The sequence below is a fragment of the Panulirus ornatus genome, chromosome 29, assembly GCF_036320965.1.
Source record: "Panulirus ornatus isolate Po-2019 chromosome 29, ASM3632096v1, whole genome shotgun sequence".
Taxonomy (NCBI): Eukaryota; Metazoa; Arthropoda; class Malacostraca; order Decapoda; family Palinuridae; genus Panulirus; species Panulirus ornatus.
This window is the reverse complement of record NC_092252.1, coordinates 10203901-10222274: the sequence shown is the minus strand read 5'-3', so window position 1 is coordinate 10222274 and position 18374 is coordinate 10203901. Positions and strand designations below refer to the sequence as shown.

The 18374-nt window shown below is 37.4% G+C and overlaps 1 protein-coding gene across 1 annotated transcript in view; it reads right to left on the bottom strand.

The window, feature by feature from the left end:
* LOC139758075 (DNA-binding protein SMUBP-2-like) overlaps window positions 1–14233 on the bottom strand; it is a 65400-nt gene extending 51167 nt beyond the window's left edge. The window contains exons 1-9 of the mRNA XM_071679155.1: window positions 14077–14233; window positions 13124–13267; window positions 11494–11650; window positions 8285–8457; window positions 6895–7063; window positions 6055–6197; window positions 2230–2378; window positions 1816–1953; window positions 54–192 (exon numbers count right to left, since the gene is read on the bottom strand). Coding sequence (XP_071535256.1) covers window positions 54–192; window positions 1816–1953; window positions 2230–2378; window positions 6055–6197; window positions 6895–7063; window positions 8285–8457; window positions 11494–11650; window positions 13124–13228 — 1173 coding nt within the window. The 5' untranslated portion in view covers window positions 13229–13267; window positions 14077–14233. The remainder of the gene's footprint in view (window positions 1–53; window positions 193–1815; window positions 1954–2229; window positions 2379–6054; window positions 6198–6894; window positions 7064–8284; window positions 8458–11493; window positions 11651–13123; window positions 13268–14076) is intronic.
* Window positions 14234–18374: the final 4141 nt, after the last annotated feature.

Below are 18374 nucleotides of genomic sequence, written 5' to 3'. Positions count from 1 at the left end.
TAAAAATTGTGATACATATTAAAGCCTATTCCATACAACTGAATGTACAATACCTGTGAGCATTCATCGATAACCACCACATCAAAGTAATCATGAGGCAAATGCTTGAGGGGGCCATCATTACTGCTACTAGTCAAGGTGGCTAAAATGACATCACAACTCAGAAGCACCTGCTTAATCAGTCGGGTCTCTCTGTAAACAAAATATTACCATTATCCTCTTACATTTACATCATCTCATAACTAAAACAAAATAGTCAGGGTTTACATTAACCAGAGCTTAGCATGCCGGAATGAAAAAAATTCCCATGCATAAGTAACTGGCAGAATGTGAATACAAAGTCCTTGCAACTGTAGTAAGAGGATGATAAATCTATGTGCATGTACATATTATGTATATTTGTGACAAGGTGATGGGTTAAGTGTTTATGTTTGACATATGATAAGTTTTGTAGAAATCTCGTTGAGCCCAACAGATCATCACATATACATCGTCAATATGTATATAATAAATCTACAAAGTTTTAGTTTAAACTATTGTCACCTGTATCAGGAGTTGATTACACAAAATAGAAACTGTACTTAGTAATACATATCATTCTAATTATAAAGACAATACAACTATTTTTGTAAAAATTCATTTATTGTAACCACTTTTAAAACACACTAATATTCAATGTGTATGTAATATATATACACAGTTCCAACTTCATCTACTTGATACCAGAATTAAGAGAGCTAAGTTAAATGAAAAGCTACTGGCTTTAAATTTGCCCATCTGGAGGAGGGAACAATGACCTAATCACAACCTTTAAGTTTTTAAAACAGTTCAATGACATGGACGGAGAACAGTTTTTCAAGAGAAGTAGGGACAGAGCATCCTCACAACATAACATGAAATTAAACTAGAAACTTGTGAAAAAAGATGTAAAGAAGTACTTTCATTAAATACAATTATTAAATACAATTGATGGATGAATGGAAGAGAATGACTGAGGACATGCTTAATGCAGACAACATAAATAAATTTAAGAAAATGTATGATACTATTTTCCAGAGATGGAATCTCATGGTATAAAACTCCCTCCCCATACAGTATGAATATGTAATTACACAATAAAGTATAGTACTTGCCAATAAGCTTCAAAAATAATTAGCAAAGTTCAACATTAGATTTTTTTGTGTAAATTATCATTTGTAGCCACCAAAATGTCACATTCATATCAAATCAGCAAAAGTTTCAAATTCATCCACATTTAAGTGTTAAAGGAGTTGAATGCACAAAACATGCAATACATATGGTAATTCCTCTGAAAACCTTACAAGATTCAACACAACATTTTGTACAAAAATATTTTATGACCACCATAATATCATTTGCATGTTTCCTATGGGTAGGTAAGAAATCGGCATGTTCTCAATTCCATCCACTGACAATCACAGACTAAACAAAACTTCTAGCAGTAAAAGATATCAAAAATTCACTCAACACATCCTTGCACAAAAGATGTTTAACATAACTCTACAAAAAAGGACAATGGTTACCTAACATGGGCATCCAGAAAGGCTTCAAAACTAAAATCATCAAACTGTACACTGGGGTCCCCCAAGGTGCAGTTTCTTTTCCATCCTCTGTTAATCCCTTCCTATATAACATCCTGTCACCCCCCCACTTATCACACTGTGAAAATGCTCTGATATGCAGATGCCTCACAGTGACATACATAGGAGGTTCATGGTAAATAAAATGTTAAAGCTAAGTTTTCTCAGTAAATACTAAATGATTCATAGATCAAAAATCTTGACTAATCTCTACCTTTCACGAAGTTCCTTTCGAAAAGTCTTTATTTCTCTCTGAAGATAGTGTCTCTTGCTTTTGTCTCTTGCCTTCTTTAACTTTCCCATATGGTCACTTATATCCCGACGAATGTCTCCTAAAATCTGGGACTCCTCGCTATAGAAAAAAGAAAAATATCTGGTGAGGCAATAGCATTCTCAGGTGCAAATTCTTTAACCAGATATAAATTTACTTACGTAATTTACTTAAACAAAAATCACATAAAGTACTTCAAAATACCAGCACACAAAATTGTTCCTCTAACTTTAGGATCTCAGCTTCCGAATCACAAAACTGTGAAGTTATTCATTATTAGGAAAATAAATTAGCTATGGCTAGTTATAAAAAGATATAAACAATTTTATCTAGATATTATCTAGATATGTTACCAACATATGGTGCAAAAAAGCATCAAGAGTATGTTTTTGAGTGAGTTGAGTAACACGAGCTGGATGACCTAAACGCACTAAACGCACACCAGCAACAGATAGCCGCTCCACTAAGTTGTCTACAGCAAGGTTTGATGCAGCACAAGCAAGAACCTGAAAAAAGTTATACTACTTAGATATATTCAAAAGAGGGTCATAGACAGAATTACACTATAATCAATCTCAACATATCTTGATTCAGAAAAACAGCACCTTAAACTTGATAACTTTCCTAAACATGTATAAATATATATTATTCATTTTTTTATCATACTTGATCACCATTTCCCGCATCAGAAAGTGGCGCCAAGAAACAGACGAAGAATGACCCATCCATTCATATACACATGTATATACATAAACACCCATACATGTTATCTATTTATCTTATTATACTTTGTCGCTGTCTCGCGCGTTAAAGAGGTAGTGCAAAGAAACAGACGAAAGAATGGCCCAACCCACCCACATACACATGTATATACATACATGTCCACACGTGCACATATACATACCTATAGATCTCAACATATACATATATATACACACACAGACATATACATATATACACATGTACATAATTCATACTGTCTGCCCTTATTCATTCCCGTTGCCACCCCGCCACACATAAAATGACAACCCCCTCCCCCAGCATGTGCGCAAGGTTGTGCTAGGAAAGGACAACAAAGGCCACATTCGTTCACACTCAGTCTCTAGCTGTCATTATAGTGAACCGAAACCACAGCTCCCTTTCCACATCCAGGCCCCACAAAACTTTCCATGGTTTACCCCAGACACTTCACATGCCCTGCTTCAATCCATTGACAGCACATCGACCCCAGTATACCACATCGTTCCAATGCACTCGATTCCTTGCACGCCTTTCTCCCTCCTGCATGTTCAGGCCCAAGTCACTCAGAATCTTTTTCACTCCATCTTTCCACCTCCAATTCGGTCTCCCACTTCTCCTCATTCCCTCCACTTCTGACATATATATCCTCTTTGTCAATCTTTCCTCACTCATTCTCTCCATGAGACCAAACCATTTCAAAACACCCTCTTCTGCTCTCTCAGCCACACTTTTTATTACCACACATCTCTCCATTCAAACTTACCTCCCAGTTGACTTGTCCCTCAACCCTACTGTACCTAATAACCTTGCTCTTATTCACATTTACTCTCAGCTTTCTTCTTTCACACACTTTACCGAACTCAGTCACAGGCTTGTGCAGTTTCTCACCCGAATCAGCCACCAGCACTGTATCATCAGCAAACTACAGCTGACTCACTTCCCAAGCTCTCATCCACAACAGACTGCATACTTGCCCCTCTTTCCAAAACTCTTGCATTCACCTCCCTAACAACTCCACCCATAAACAAATTAAACACCCATGGAGACATCATGTACGACTGCCACAAACCAACATTCACTGAGAACCAATCACTTTCCTCTCTTCCTACTCGTACACATGCCTTACATCCTCGATAAAAACTTTTCACTGCTTCTAATAACTTGCCTCCCACACCATATATTCTTAATACCTTTCACAGAGCATCTCTATCCACTCTATCATATGCCTTCTCCAGATCCATAAATCCTACATACAAATCCATTTGCTTTTCTAAGTATTTCTCACATACATTCTTCAAAGCAAACACCTGATCCACACATCCTCTACCACTTCTAAAATCACACTGCTCTTCCCCAATCTGATGCTCTGTACATGCCTTCACCCTCTCAATCAATACCCTCTCACATAATTTACTAGGAATACTCAACAAACTTATACCTCTGTAATTTGAGCACTCACTCTTATCCCCTTTGCCTTTGTACAATGCACTATGCATGCATTCTGCCAATCCTCAGGCATCTCACCATGAGTCATACATACATTAAATAACATTACCAACCAGTCAACAATAAAGTCACCCCCTTTTTGATAAATTCCACTGAAATACCATCCAAACCTACTGCCTTGCCGGCTTTCATCTTCCGCAAAGCTTTTACTACCTCTTCTCTGTTTACCAAATCATTCTCCCTAACCCTTTCACTTAGCACACCACCTCGACCAAAACACCCTATAATCTGCCATTCTATCATCAAACACACTCAACAAACCTTCAAAATACTCACTCCATCTCCCATACATGTACATACATATATACATACACATACACGTATCAACATATATACATATACATACACATAAACAGACAAATACATGTATACACATGTACATATTCATATGTGCTTGCCTTCAATCCATTCCTAGTGCCACCCAGCCCCACAGGAAACAGCATCGCTACCCACTACTTCAGCAAGGTAGTACTAGAAAAACAGACAAAAAAAGCCACATTCAGTCTCTAGCTGTCATGTGTAATGCACCGAGACCACAGCTCCCTATCCACATCCAGACCCCACTCATCTTTCCATGGTTTACCCCAGATGTTTCATGTGCCCTGGTTCAGTCCATCGACAGCACGTTGACCCATGTATACAACATCGTTCCAATTCACTCTATTCCTTGCACGCCCCTCACCCTTCTGTATGTTCAGGCTCCAATCGCTCAAAATCTTTTTCACTCCATCATTCCACCTCCAATATGGTCTCCTGCTCCCCCTTGTTACCTCCACCTCTGACACATATATCCTCTTTGTCAATCTTTCCCCACTCATTCTCTCCATATGTCCAAACCATATCAACACACACTCTTCCACTCTCTCAACCACACTCTTTTTATTTCAACACATCTCTCTCACCCTTTCATTACTTACATGATCAAACCACCTCACACCACATACATGAATAACCCTGCACTTACCTCTCATCAAAGTGTCCATATATGACCAAAGCCATTAATTGTTCTTCACATTGTAGTTCAGTTTTAGTAAATAAGTAGCCAAATCATTATCGCATTTGATACGTTCTGGCACGTGATACAGAATAAAGTAATCAGATAAAGATATTTCTTTGGTATATGTATATCCCTGGGGATAGGATAGAAAGAATACTTCCCACGTATTCCCTGCGTGTCATAGAAGGCGACTGAAAAGGGAAGGAGCGGGGGGCTGGAAATCCTCCCCTCTCGTTTTTTTTTAATTTTCCAAAAGAAGGAACAGAGAAGGGGGCCAGGTGAGGATATTCCCTCCAAGGCCCAGTCCTCTGTTCTTAATGCTACCTCGCTAATGCGGGAAGTGGCGAATAGTATAGAAGAAAAAGAAAATGTATATACATGTGTAAGTGGGTGGGTTGGGCCATTCTTTTGTCCGTTTCTTTATGCTGCCTCGTTAAAGCGGGAGACAGCGATTAAGTATAATAAAAAGATGTACAAAAAAAGTCATTTTTCTATATATCTAGAAAGAAAGCTATGCAAACAATAATCTTTAAATCCAAATCATTCCATTCTTAGCACACAACTATACGATGACCTTATTTTTTGAGAACACACATATTTGTGGACTTCAGTGGTGTAGCGGTTAGCATTCCTGACCATGACACATTCATGGGCTGCCCACAGTCGAGCACATAGGTTCAAATCCTGAGTGCTGCAGTTGGTCCACAGTCAATACAGCTGTTCATTCATCTCTATGAGTTGGTTGATAAAATGGGCACCTGGCTCAGGCAGGGGTGTACATATATAGTTAATGTGATGGCCTTGATTAGAGCCTAAGCTTAAAAAAAAAAAATTACATTCTAACCTTTCATCTCAACAACCTTCCTGTACCCATCTCTCCCTTCAACATGTCCTTATCATTTGTATTTTTATGCAAAAACTTAATAAAAACTACTCACCTTTGATTTCATCTTAACATGTTGCCTAATAACTTCAACCACAGTTGTTGTTTTGCCAGTGCCTGGTGGTCCATGAATCAGTGCTAAATCACTTCTTTGGATGGAAAATTGAACTGCCTCTTTTTGGGAACTGTCCAACTTTTCTGTAAGATGGTTTTAATACCTTTAAGTTGAAGTTAGAATAGCTGATAAGTGCAATCTAACATGGTTATATATCAGCAAGGCTCTATCCGTAATAACTTCTGCAAAACTTGAAAACAAAATGAGTATATTTGCTCAATTATATCTGATGTAGGATCTTTAAACTCGTGAGGAAGTCTATGAAGAATGCTTTCTATATATGTAAGTCATTGCACATGGCCTCAATTTCTGAATACTTCTCATCTCATATAATAAATCCTTCAATGTACAACTCCACCTGTACTTCTTTCTCTCTCTGAGTTTTTTTTTTTATCTGTGAGTATCTGATATTTCCCACTTTCACAAACAGCCTTGAAGCGTTCCAGTAATCTGTTGCTGTTTGAATTCTTTTGTATTTCGGCAACTAATCTCACTCTTTCCTCTTCACTAACACAATTATTATGCCAAATGTCTAACATCCATTCTTTCTACATGAAACTACCTCAGCACAAAGCTCTGACCAAGTAGTTCCTTTACATTTTTGCATCTCATCCAAACTTCATATTGCTTTATTCCTTATCCATTCACCAAATTTTATATTTCCACTATCGAAAAATCCAAATCAACTACTTTCACAGTAATAGCTAATCCCCTATCAAAGATCCAAGTTCTATCCTCCATCATCCTCTCAACTACAACTGTAATACGTCGACAACTTACGATTATAAAGAACAAGACTGCCATCTGCTTGGGTTAACTGTTGTGGCAAGAAAGGTGCTGAAGACTTTGGCAATGTCTCTCCAAATAATACCGAAATTAAATGAGAAGCAGGACCATTGATTTGCTTATCAAGCTCAACAAGCCCAGATTTGATCCTTCGGTATGTTACCTGAGAACAAAGGAAATTTTTCATTCATACAAACAATAAAAAATTAGCAATAGGTCACTGCCAGCTAAACAAATGAGGTGAACGATGGTTGCTGATTGTGCTCCAGCATGTAACCTCTACCATACGACATCATGAGTCTTGGGTAAGTTACTCTACAGTTGTTCAGCCATGTGGACAAGCATCCATGCATCCTATACACTTAATAGTGGTGGAAGGGGATAAAATCTCTTGGATTCACCCAGTCTACCCCATGAGTTAAAATAGGGGTCTTCAACAACCCATGAGTGAGTGCTCCCTTACATGCGCTTGGAGCTATGTCAGTTGATGACAAATTTATGTAATACTGTATAACTATCTAATTCTTAACTAAATGTTAACTGCTCACATTACTGCCTTAAGACACTGAGCTTCACTTTTCCTCTGATAATATCAAATGTATTTAACACACTATGAAGATTTCACAATGTAATTCAAAATTAATGAAAGCACTGCATACTTTCTAATCAGATGAATGGGAGTCATTTCACTTCCTAATAAATCAATTATCAGTGATGTACTACTGTCAAAACATTACCAGAACACTATGAATGCTTCCATCATAATTAAAGCCATCATGCATCTGTGACAACAGAGGAATCTTTACCTTTATACCTCTCCTGGTACCATACACAGCTACCAAGTTAATAACAATACAATGATACTAGATTTATCAGTTAAGAATACTCACAACTTAAAAGATGTTTCATCAATATCCTATAAACCAGTTTCCATAATAAATTTGGTTTTGAACATTCTGGTTTCTCATTCAAATATGGATACTTAAAAGGTTCACATTAGTTTTAGTGCTATTGAGGATTTTTTTTCATAACTGATCACCATCTCCCATGTTAGCAAGATAGCACCAGCAACAGATAAAGGATGCATTCACTCCCTTCCATCTCTAGCTGTAATGTGCAGTGCATGGTAAGGTCTGTGGGTCCTGGTTGTCATGAGGGGGCTAGGTTTTGGTGATTTAAACATAACAGCTACAGAATAGATGTGAGCAGATGCAGTCTTGCTATCTCGCTAACACGGGATATGGTTATCAAGTATGAAAAATAAATTAACTTACATCTAATGGAAGAATAACCAAAAATCATGTAAATATTATTGTAGCAATGTAAATATCAAATAGAAACAATAACTGTAAATCAAAGACTGCTCATAACAGAAGTTTCTTACATCATTTGAGAGTCTATGTAGATACAACTGGACATCATCACTAAGCGTATCCAATTCATCAGCACCCTCATCAATGACAATACGGACAGATGACTGAGTTATGTGTGTCACTACCCCTGTTGTCAGCTGAATGTTCTGCTCTGGCCCATAGGTGTGCACACCAACAATATCACCTGCAAAGACAGTTGTCATTTTACAAGAGAAAATAACAAGAAATCCCTCCATCCCTCCACATAAGCATGACGTGGAAAAGATTAAACTTTCTTCCGCATAATTCTTTTTTCATTCACTTTATGAATACATGTCTTCCTAGTTTATTGAAGAGCATGCAATAAAATTATTCACTTTTGCTGGAGAGACTGATTTCTTCACTCTGACTGTCAATTAAAAAAATAAAGTTTTAACACCACTCTTCATTAAAGTACAGCAAAACCTCTGTTATCTGAAATCCTTGGGATATCAGCCAATTTGGATAACAACATCTCTGGCGATTCAAGGTTTTTTTAACATATATGTCAGGAATTGTAAGATTTCAAAATTCTTACATATCTGTAAATATCTTACATCAAGAAGAGTAAGAAAATGACACTGAACCTAACAAGCACTTCCTTGGACTATTCTTCAGCCAGCCTCATGAACATCTTTTCGAGGTACAAAACAATCATCTTGCACTTCATGCAAGAAGAAGGCTTCGAGGAGCTGTCAGGTAATTGCTGATAACACTTGAAAGGGGCCATTGTCCACAATAGTAATCTAGGGTGCACATAATACACAAATGTGCAAGACTGGCACATAACACCATGCCAGAAAGCACATGGGAGACTGTAAACAATCATCAGTGCCACAAACACTAAGTTGAGAGTACACTAATCACTGTGGCACATTATGTACATGATTTGAAATATTTTTCAAGTACCTTTCATAATTTCTTGATTTTTTGGCATCATCAAGGGATGCTAACCAAAACTGCAGAGCACGGATTGTTTTGAACATTTTGTTGTATTGGTTTATAGTTAACAGAGGTTTTACTGTATTAGGGTCTACACATATTGCAAGCCTTTATCTCTGAGCTGATGCTCTTCCTGCTCCTCTTGGGAACTTTCCACTTATGGTACATTCCAAGTTCAGGAAGCTATTAACAATACTGCACAGTAAGAATGTAATTTGTATGTCCATGATAACACATGTACACTGGGGGGCTACCATAGGTATGCTAACACTTGCTAGTAACTCATCAGGGTAATTGCTCACTATTATCGCAAACTGTACTATCTTTTATACTGTATGTGTTTACCTTTCTTTTCTGGTGTCTAATGTACTTTCATCTATCTCTCCAAGGAAAACATACTGTATGGTTACAGTACATCCTTTTGGGCATCAATACTTGCCAGCAAGATATCACTTGCCAGAGTGGTTACCGACTTTTACCATACAATTTTTGAATTCATTTGAAGTTCTCTATTTTATGTCTGCATTATCTGGTTCATTGTCTCAAGAACAACATAAAGGTGGATCAGATATACAAATAATATGATCATTATTATTATTCTTTATTTATTTTATTTATTTTGCTTTGTTGCTGTCTCCCGCGTTAGCGAGGTAGTGAAAGGAAACACACGAAAGAATGGCCCAACCCATCCACATACACATGTATATACATACAAGTCCACACACGCAAAATATACATACCTATACATCTCAACGTATACATATATATACACACACAGACATATACATATATACATAATTCAAACTGTCTGCCTTTATTCATTCCCATCGCCACCTCGCCACACATGAAATAACAACCCCCTTCCCCCTCATGAGTGCGAAGTAGCACTAGGAAAAGACAACAAAGGCCACATTCGTTCATACTCAGTCTCTAGCTGTCATGTAATAATTATTATCATCATTATTATTATTATTTTTATTTTTTATTATACTTTGTCGCTGTCTCCCGCGTTTGCGAGGTAGCGCAAGGAAACAGACGAAAGAAATGGCCCAACCCCGATACACATGTATATACATACGTCCACACACGCAAATATACATACCTACACAGCTTTCCATGGTTTACCCCAGACGCTTCACATGCCCTGATTCAATCCACTGACACCACGTCAACCCCGGTATACCACATCGCTCCAATTCACTCTATTCCTTGCCCTCCTTTCACCCTCCTGCATGTTCAGGCCCCGATCACACAAAATCTTTTTCACTCCATCTTTCCACATCCAATTTGGTCTCCCTCTTCTCCTCGTTCCCTCCACCTCCGACACATATATCCTCTTGGTCAATCTTTCCTCACTCATTCTCTCCATGTGCCCAAACCACTTCAAAACACCCTCTTCTGCTCTCTCAACCACACTCTTTTTATTTCCACACATCTCTCTTACCCTTACGTTACTTACTCGATCAAACCACTTCACACCACACATTGTCCTGAAACATCTCATTTCCAGCACATCCATCCTCCTGCGCACAACTCTATCCATAGTCCACGCCTCGCAACCATACAACATTGTTGGAACCACATTCCTTCAAACATACCCATTTTTGCTTTCCGAGATAATGTTCTCGACTTCCACACATTCTTCAAGGCTCCCAGAATTTTCGCCCCCTCCCCCACCCTATGATCCACTTCCGCTTCCATGGTTCCATCTGCTGCCAGATCCACTCCCAGATATCTAAAACACTTCACTTCCTCCAGTTTTTCTCCATTCAAACTCACCTCCCAGTTGACTTGACCCTCAACCCTACTGTACCTAATAACCTTGCTCTTATTCACATTTACTCTTAACTTTCTTCTTTCACACACTTTACCAATTATTATTATTATTATCATTATTACCTTTTTTATTATACTTAATCGCTGTTTCCCATGTCAGCAAGGTAACACCAGGAAACAGATGGAAAACGGCCCATCCACTCATATACACATATACAAACATATAGATCAACATATACACATATCCATACATAAACATACAGAAACCCATTATCATCACACAGCTCCAGGACCCCATTCATACAGCTCTTGCAGCTTTGAGACTATATTCCATGCAGAAGCAAGGCAATAAACTCCTTAAGAATGAGAAGGTTCTCCAAGTGACTATTTTTACAATACACTATAAATGAAGGATTTCTCAAGCATGAAATACCCATAAATAGGTGGAGTCCAGCTCATGACATCAATATAATTTGTTTTATACCTGAAGAAAAGTTGTTGGCTGGCAATGACGCATCCTTCTTAACTGGAACAAGAGTAAACATCGGACGCCCATACAATCCAGTTAGCCTCTCACTAATCTGCAAGTGAGCTAACAATACCCCTTGTGCCTCAAGGGCCTTGAGAGAAAATCCATCAACCTGTCAATCAATTGATACAATCATAAATGATAAAAAACATAATTAATATAAGTGATAAGAAAATTCATGAAGAATATTACCATGTTCTGTAAGGTGACGAGACTTACCAAAAGAATTAGCAGGGCATACCATATCTTCTTTGAATATAACTACAAGCAATATATACATGTGCCCCTATAAATACTCTATTCTTGAGACAGATGGTCCATTAAATATCTCCCACATCCAGGTCAGTAAAGTTTCTAATAATAAACTTTAAACTGTATAAAAGCTCAAACATTTCTTTCTAATTCCAACAATATTGTCTAATGAGAAATCTGCATCAATTCAATCTTTGCATTACAATAAATATTATGAGATGTGGTACAGTGAAGGAATAAAAACTGGTTATGAAGACTGAAAAACTTTTTCTTTCTATGGTGGAGTCTGCAAGGAAACAAGATATGCTTCAAGGATTACTGGAGTCTCAGTCATGCTATAAACCTCACTTAACAGAGAAAATCTCAGTTTCACTTGTCCTTTCTGAATGAAGCATGAATCATCAGGGACAGTGCTCAAATTGTTTGGACCCATCTCAGTCAATAAGTGCTCTTTAACAGGTTAGTGCCTAACAACCCATCTACACCAACAGATCAAATTCACTTAATCCCCATGCCAAAGCTCCAATCCATAGTGGCCTTAACAAGAATCAAAGAAAAATGTTTCACAATAAGGAAAAAAAGACTGGGCAGGTCAACAAAAACAGGTAAATTCCCTGCAGAAAATGCATCAGAGAGAAAAGGTCTTTCGATCTTCAAATCCTACCTTTCTCTTCTCTATGGTCTGTGAACAAGCAAACAAGACCATACCAACATGGAGGATGGCTGGAGAAATTTTTTTCAAAATCTTACAAACCAACATAGTGAATTACCTCCACTGGCGAACTGTCAGAGAACTGAGAACCGACTCTCTGGTTACAGGACCCCCAAAGCCACAGAAGTACAGTCACACACATAAAGAATCACAAAGATCTCTTTGAGAGGGTGCTGTGAAGATCAGCTAAGATGGTACGGGAATTCTGAAAACAGAGCTACACTGGTCTGCAGTGAAAGATGACATGGGTGAGTATGTATGCTGTGAACCTGGAAAATGAAGGCTAATCAGCAGCTTTTCATGGGTTTGTGACACCAACCTGATGGCAGACACTGATGGGCTAAGGCATACCTGAACTGTTTGAACAATGACACCGACAATTCATGATTTGATCAAGAAGGGTAAATGAAACTGAGCTTTCCTGACTGATAACTGAGTGTCTGGCATTAACCACAAGCCAATATTCCCAAGGAATATCTCGTTTGCTTATAGAAAGACTGTTGAGGAGAGAATATGATTTAACACATAATCAGTCATTTTAATTGAATTAATGAGCATACTTATAAAACACTTTTTTCATGAGGATATTATGTCACCAATGAATGGAGTTACATAAAATACCTGTGTTCTAGCAGCTTCAACTTCTGCCTTTCTCTCTTCCTCCAGGAGAGAGCTGTGTAGTTTGACCCATTCATGGCAAGACAATACAGGTTTTTTTTGGGCCATGGCTCCAACTTTATTCCAAGAACTTCACTTTACTATACCCTGAAAAAAAAATTAATAAATAAAACAGGATAAAAATAACAATTATTAAAACCAAAGACATACCATGTGTTGGCCATGCAGCGATAAAACAAAAGCTTATCTCTTAACTCAATTTATTCGTTTCATAGGATATATACATGTGTATGGCTGACACTATGAATGTTAAACCTAAAGTATGTTTTAGATAATCATTTTAATGATCCCAGAGAGAAGAATGAGGGCTTCGGAAACTGGGAAACTTTCAATCTCCAAGGTGGTGTCCCACGAGCATGAGAGACATTCTACCATAATGAAAAGTCATCATATCAAGCTAACAAAATTGAGCCAATAAAAAACTACGTTTGTAATAAATCTAGAACTAAGAAATAACAAATAATGACAATAACTGGGCCAATATGAACTGCTAATAATCAGTAATTATAGAGGAAGGATTTCATAGGTTCTGTATACAAGTGTTCCACTTGCTTAACCCCTTAACTTTCCCTTAACTTCAAAGTCCTTCCCACGAAAATAAAATTACTTAATATCTTGTCTCATTACCGTGATAGCTGTGTAGACTATATCCATATCACTATTTGTTGATTAAATTAAAGAAATTTGGGGTAATGTTTGGAAAATCAAATTACAGTTGGTGAACAGTTGCAGAGTTTTTTTTCAATTCCGAAGACATTGGGGGGCGATAAATGCTATTCAAATCAAGGAAATTATACAGTTGATCAATGCAAAACTTAATCGTACAGTTGTAGATGTTATTAATAACCCATGGAAACTGCAACTAGCAGCCGAAATAATAGTCCACACCTACTTACAAACAATTCGTCTGCAGCTGAGGATCTCATGGCCGCTCGCTGGGCTCTGTTTATTTGTTGACATCCTCCGTTGTGGTGCCATCATGGAGGTGGCTCTATCGTGGGTGTTTATGTACAAATATACCAAATTTACCAATATAAAAAATGTACCAAACACAGCCAAGCATGTGTTTGGTATATTTCGACTACAGTGTTGAAAATGGTAAATCTTGATTATTAAAAAGTTTAGAGTAAGTTTTCATAAACCCTGTTCATGTTTAAAAAAAAAAATTGCTAACTTTGACTCTAGGTAACGTCACACCTTCCCTGAAATAGTACTTCTGCCTTCTTTCTTTCAAACTGTTCGCCATTTCCCGCATTAGCGAGGTAGCGTTAAGAACAGAGGACTGGGCCTTTGAGGGAATACCCTCACCTGGCCCAATTCTCTGTTCCTTCTTTTGGAAAAAAAAAAAAAAAAAAAAAAAAAATAATTTACTAATTACAGTAGTTGAAAGCAGTATTATTGATACGTTTAAGAGAGGACTTGATAAGTATTTTCTTTCAAATCTATGACTGACATTATATGCACCTCGTTAGCTATACAATAAGTTTACAGGTGCTCCTCTGCAGAATCGGTATGTCTTTCTATTCTTACCACATTCATCCTTAAGTTTCTGCTCTCTTCCACTATCACAAACGGTTCCCTCAGGGCTTAGAAACTTCCGGCCTTGCTCTTTAACTTGCTGTATTATTTGTTTTACATTCGTTCAATAAAATGAAAAGTCCCGAATCGTGCTCTTTACCTGTCTTCGTCATTGGAAGTAACTATTTCACCAGAAGCAAAACTGGCTCTTTCCTATAGCTAGTTTCGACCCTGGGATACTTTTACCAATGTTATCTTCAGATTCTTCCAAGTCTTCCCTAAATCCTTCCTAGATCCTCTAACATATCTTTCGCAGTTTGTCTAAGTCCAGGAATATCCTGCCTATGTTTTACAAAACCGTCCACAGACTTACAACCCATTGTTCACAGTTAAAATAACTTAGGAACTTAAAGTTCACGTTTTGCATGAAAAGAAGGCTAAAATTCAACCCATATTTTATGAACAATAAGGTTCACGAATTCTTAAATACCATGATTTACAACAAAACTGTGTTATGATGTGCCTGTTCAGGTCCTATATACTCAAAATCATTTGTTCACTACATCCTTCCATCTCCAATATGGTATTTCTCTTCTTATCCCCTCCACTTCCATTGCTCAGTTCCACTTCCATGGTTCCTTTCACTGCCATGTCCACTTCTAGGTATTTAAACCACTCCATTCCTTTCAAATTTTCTCTGTATAAACTCACACCCCAATTAACTTGTCCCTCTACACTGCTGAAACTTGTTTTAGTTCACATTTACTCTCAATCTCTTCCTTACACACAACTTTTCCATATATAGACAACAACCGCAGTTTCTCATTCAGATTTGCTACCAGCGCCGTGTCATCAGCAAGCAACTGACTGACTCACTTCCTAGGTCCCCCACACATGCAATAGTATCACATGTTTTCTGAGTGTCGAGTTACAGACAATTCACCCAAAACAAATCTCACTCTCGTATAAGTCTAAGAGGTTTGTTAAATTTTGTATGTTTGACCTTTCTCCAAAGTCATGCAGTCCCTCGCGTAATTTCTCCTCTGTAGAAAGTCATCCATTCACATTTTAATTATCTTTTCCAGAACCTTACAGACCACACTCGTCAGAGACAGGTCAGCAGTTTAACGCCTGTTCCTGGACGTCTTTCTTATAGATGAACATGACCTTAGCTCTTTTCCATTTCCTTGGCACTCTGCCTTTCTCCATTGATATCTAAACAGCATTTCAGGAGCTTTATCTCGTATATACGCACACATCTTTTGGAACATATGGTGAAAATTTCATCATGACCTTGAGCCTTGTATAAGTTAAAAGCTTTCAGTAGTGGTAATATTACTGTGAAGATACTTTTGAACTAATTCAGTTCCCCACACATCCTCTACAATTCCTCCTTCTGAACCCCTTAGCCTGATCAAATGTTCTTTAACTTGCAATCTATTCCCGTTGAATTAATAAAAGGGTTTTGGATGTTTTCCTAACACGTCCACCATATTCCTTGTAAAGTTTGTTTTTCCTTCCTTTTGATATTGATTCCTTACTTTCTGTACTTTGCAAATGCTGGCTGGCTAGAGTGCCGTATATATCGTTACAGCATATCTTAAAGCTCATTTGCTTTTTGACCTTTTTTTTTAAAGCATTTTCCCTTTTTTTGCCGTTCCTTTTGTATTTGATGTTCGAGGCACCCATATTCTTACTATAAATTTCACAGAACCTCTTACATAAAGCCTTGGTTCCCGGCTATTGAACTCCATTTCCCGATCAGTCACCAAAGAAATCGTTTATGCTTGGGTTCACTGTCATGATCGTATTACTGAAAATTTTCGTATATATACTACCTTTTCTCCCCAAGACTTCAGTCCCTCCAAACTCTATGACTTAACTTCCCTGTAAGAAAACTCTGCTATCTCTAAGAGTGTTCGTCATGGGTTAATGTACTATACCGATTTCTCCATTATATCCCTACAAACATGTTCTGCATCACTGAAATTTTTGGAGGATCAGATAATACTAGTCTAAAGAAGGCATTAACTTAGCTCGCCTTCAGCTTATACTAGTTATGTTAAGGTCATTACTAATAAATGCTGAATGGGTCAGCTATGTGTATAAAATATAACAAAATAGTATACTAGCTTTCTCTTGCCCAGAATTTTTTTTCAACACACCACCACTCATTAGTGACCATTATCTTACAAGCTGATTGATAATCAATGTACATGTATATAAACTTTATGGAACACTGAGTAGTATTTTTCATTATTGTTGACGATCATTTCTCATGGGTCAAAACTGTGCAGGGATGGTCTGAAGCATTGGTAAAATCTTAAGTACTCACGCAATTGGGGATGGAATTAAAGACAAAATATTCAAGGAAATAACATAATTCTATGTACATAATATTTATTTTGCATCCAAAGAACTTACAATTATTTACAAAAAAATCGAGATATCTACCACCAATATATCAAGAACATTATGGCGATAACTTTAATATGGTATTCTACAGCTACATATATATACATTTATTTAATAATCAATGTCTTGACACCAGTTTTTATTTCTAAATTTGAAAGTAACATTAAATTTCTTTTTTAATAAACCAATTTAGCCCATCTGTGAAGTCCACCCAGCTGCCCAGGTGTGCTCTGTAGCTAGATCCATACAAGTGTTTGTCAAGAACAATGCCAACTACACTACTCTCCATCGTATATTAACATTCAATTTAATTCACCCCCTAAACAAGTTAAAATGTTTCCCGTACAAAGTCTACTATCCAACAAAGCAGCAATGTAAATTCCAGTTAATATTTCATTTGTGACATGTACTGTGGTAAAAAGAATACAAGTCGAGTACTGAACAAATTAAATACAAACAGTTGAAATATGATTAATAACAGGTGAGCATATCCCATAACATTTGCACCTGAAATACATAGGTAGGTAAGATAGGGCTACACAAATAATATACCGAGAAAACCGATGTAATTATTTCTGGTGACAAAATCGGCAGACCTTGGAATCACATTCATGAAAACTCTATATATATATAATATTCTTCCTCCAGATTACATTTATAATGAAAAAATCCTGGTGTTACTCAGGATCTTTTTGAAGGCTCCTGCAGCCCAAAGCAATACTTTCAGTCGCAGGAAAATGTTGACTCCTTTGAAGTGAGTTTGACGATGCTTTACTCGGAGTGATACACTCACCAAATGTACCTTTCAATGGCGTTATATATATATATATATATATATATATATATATATATATATATATATATATATATATATATATATATATATATAAGTGATGGAAGGAACAATCAAAAGGGTTACACCAAGGAGATGGAAGATGCTTTGAAGGTTTGGGTCTGAATATGGAGGAAGGGGGAACGTGCAAGGGATAAAACGGGTTATTACAGTGGATGAAATGCTGTTAATGGACTGAACCAAGGTACAGGAAGTGGTCAGGTTAAACCATACAAAGGTTTGAGGGACCTGGATGTCGACAGGGTATCTTGCACTGATCATAATGGTTTACTCCCCAAGCCCCATCCATTCCAAATCTACACCTATCTTCACATAAGTCGCTCTTCCAAGCTCACACACTTACACAACCCTCTCCTACCCATATAACAAACCTTCAACAAGACATTTCACGAGCCGCCCCTCTAAGCA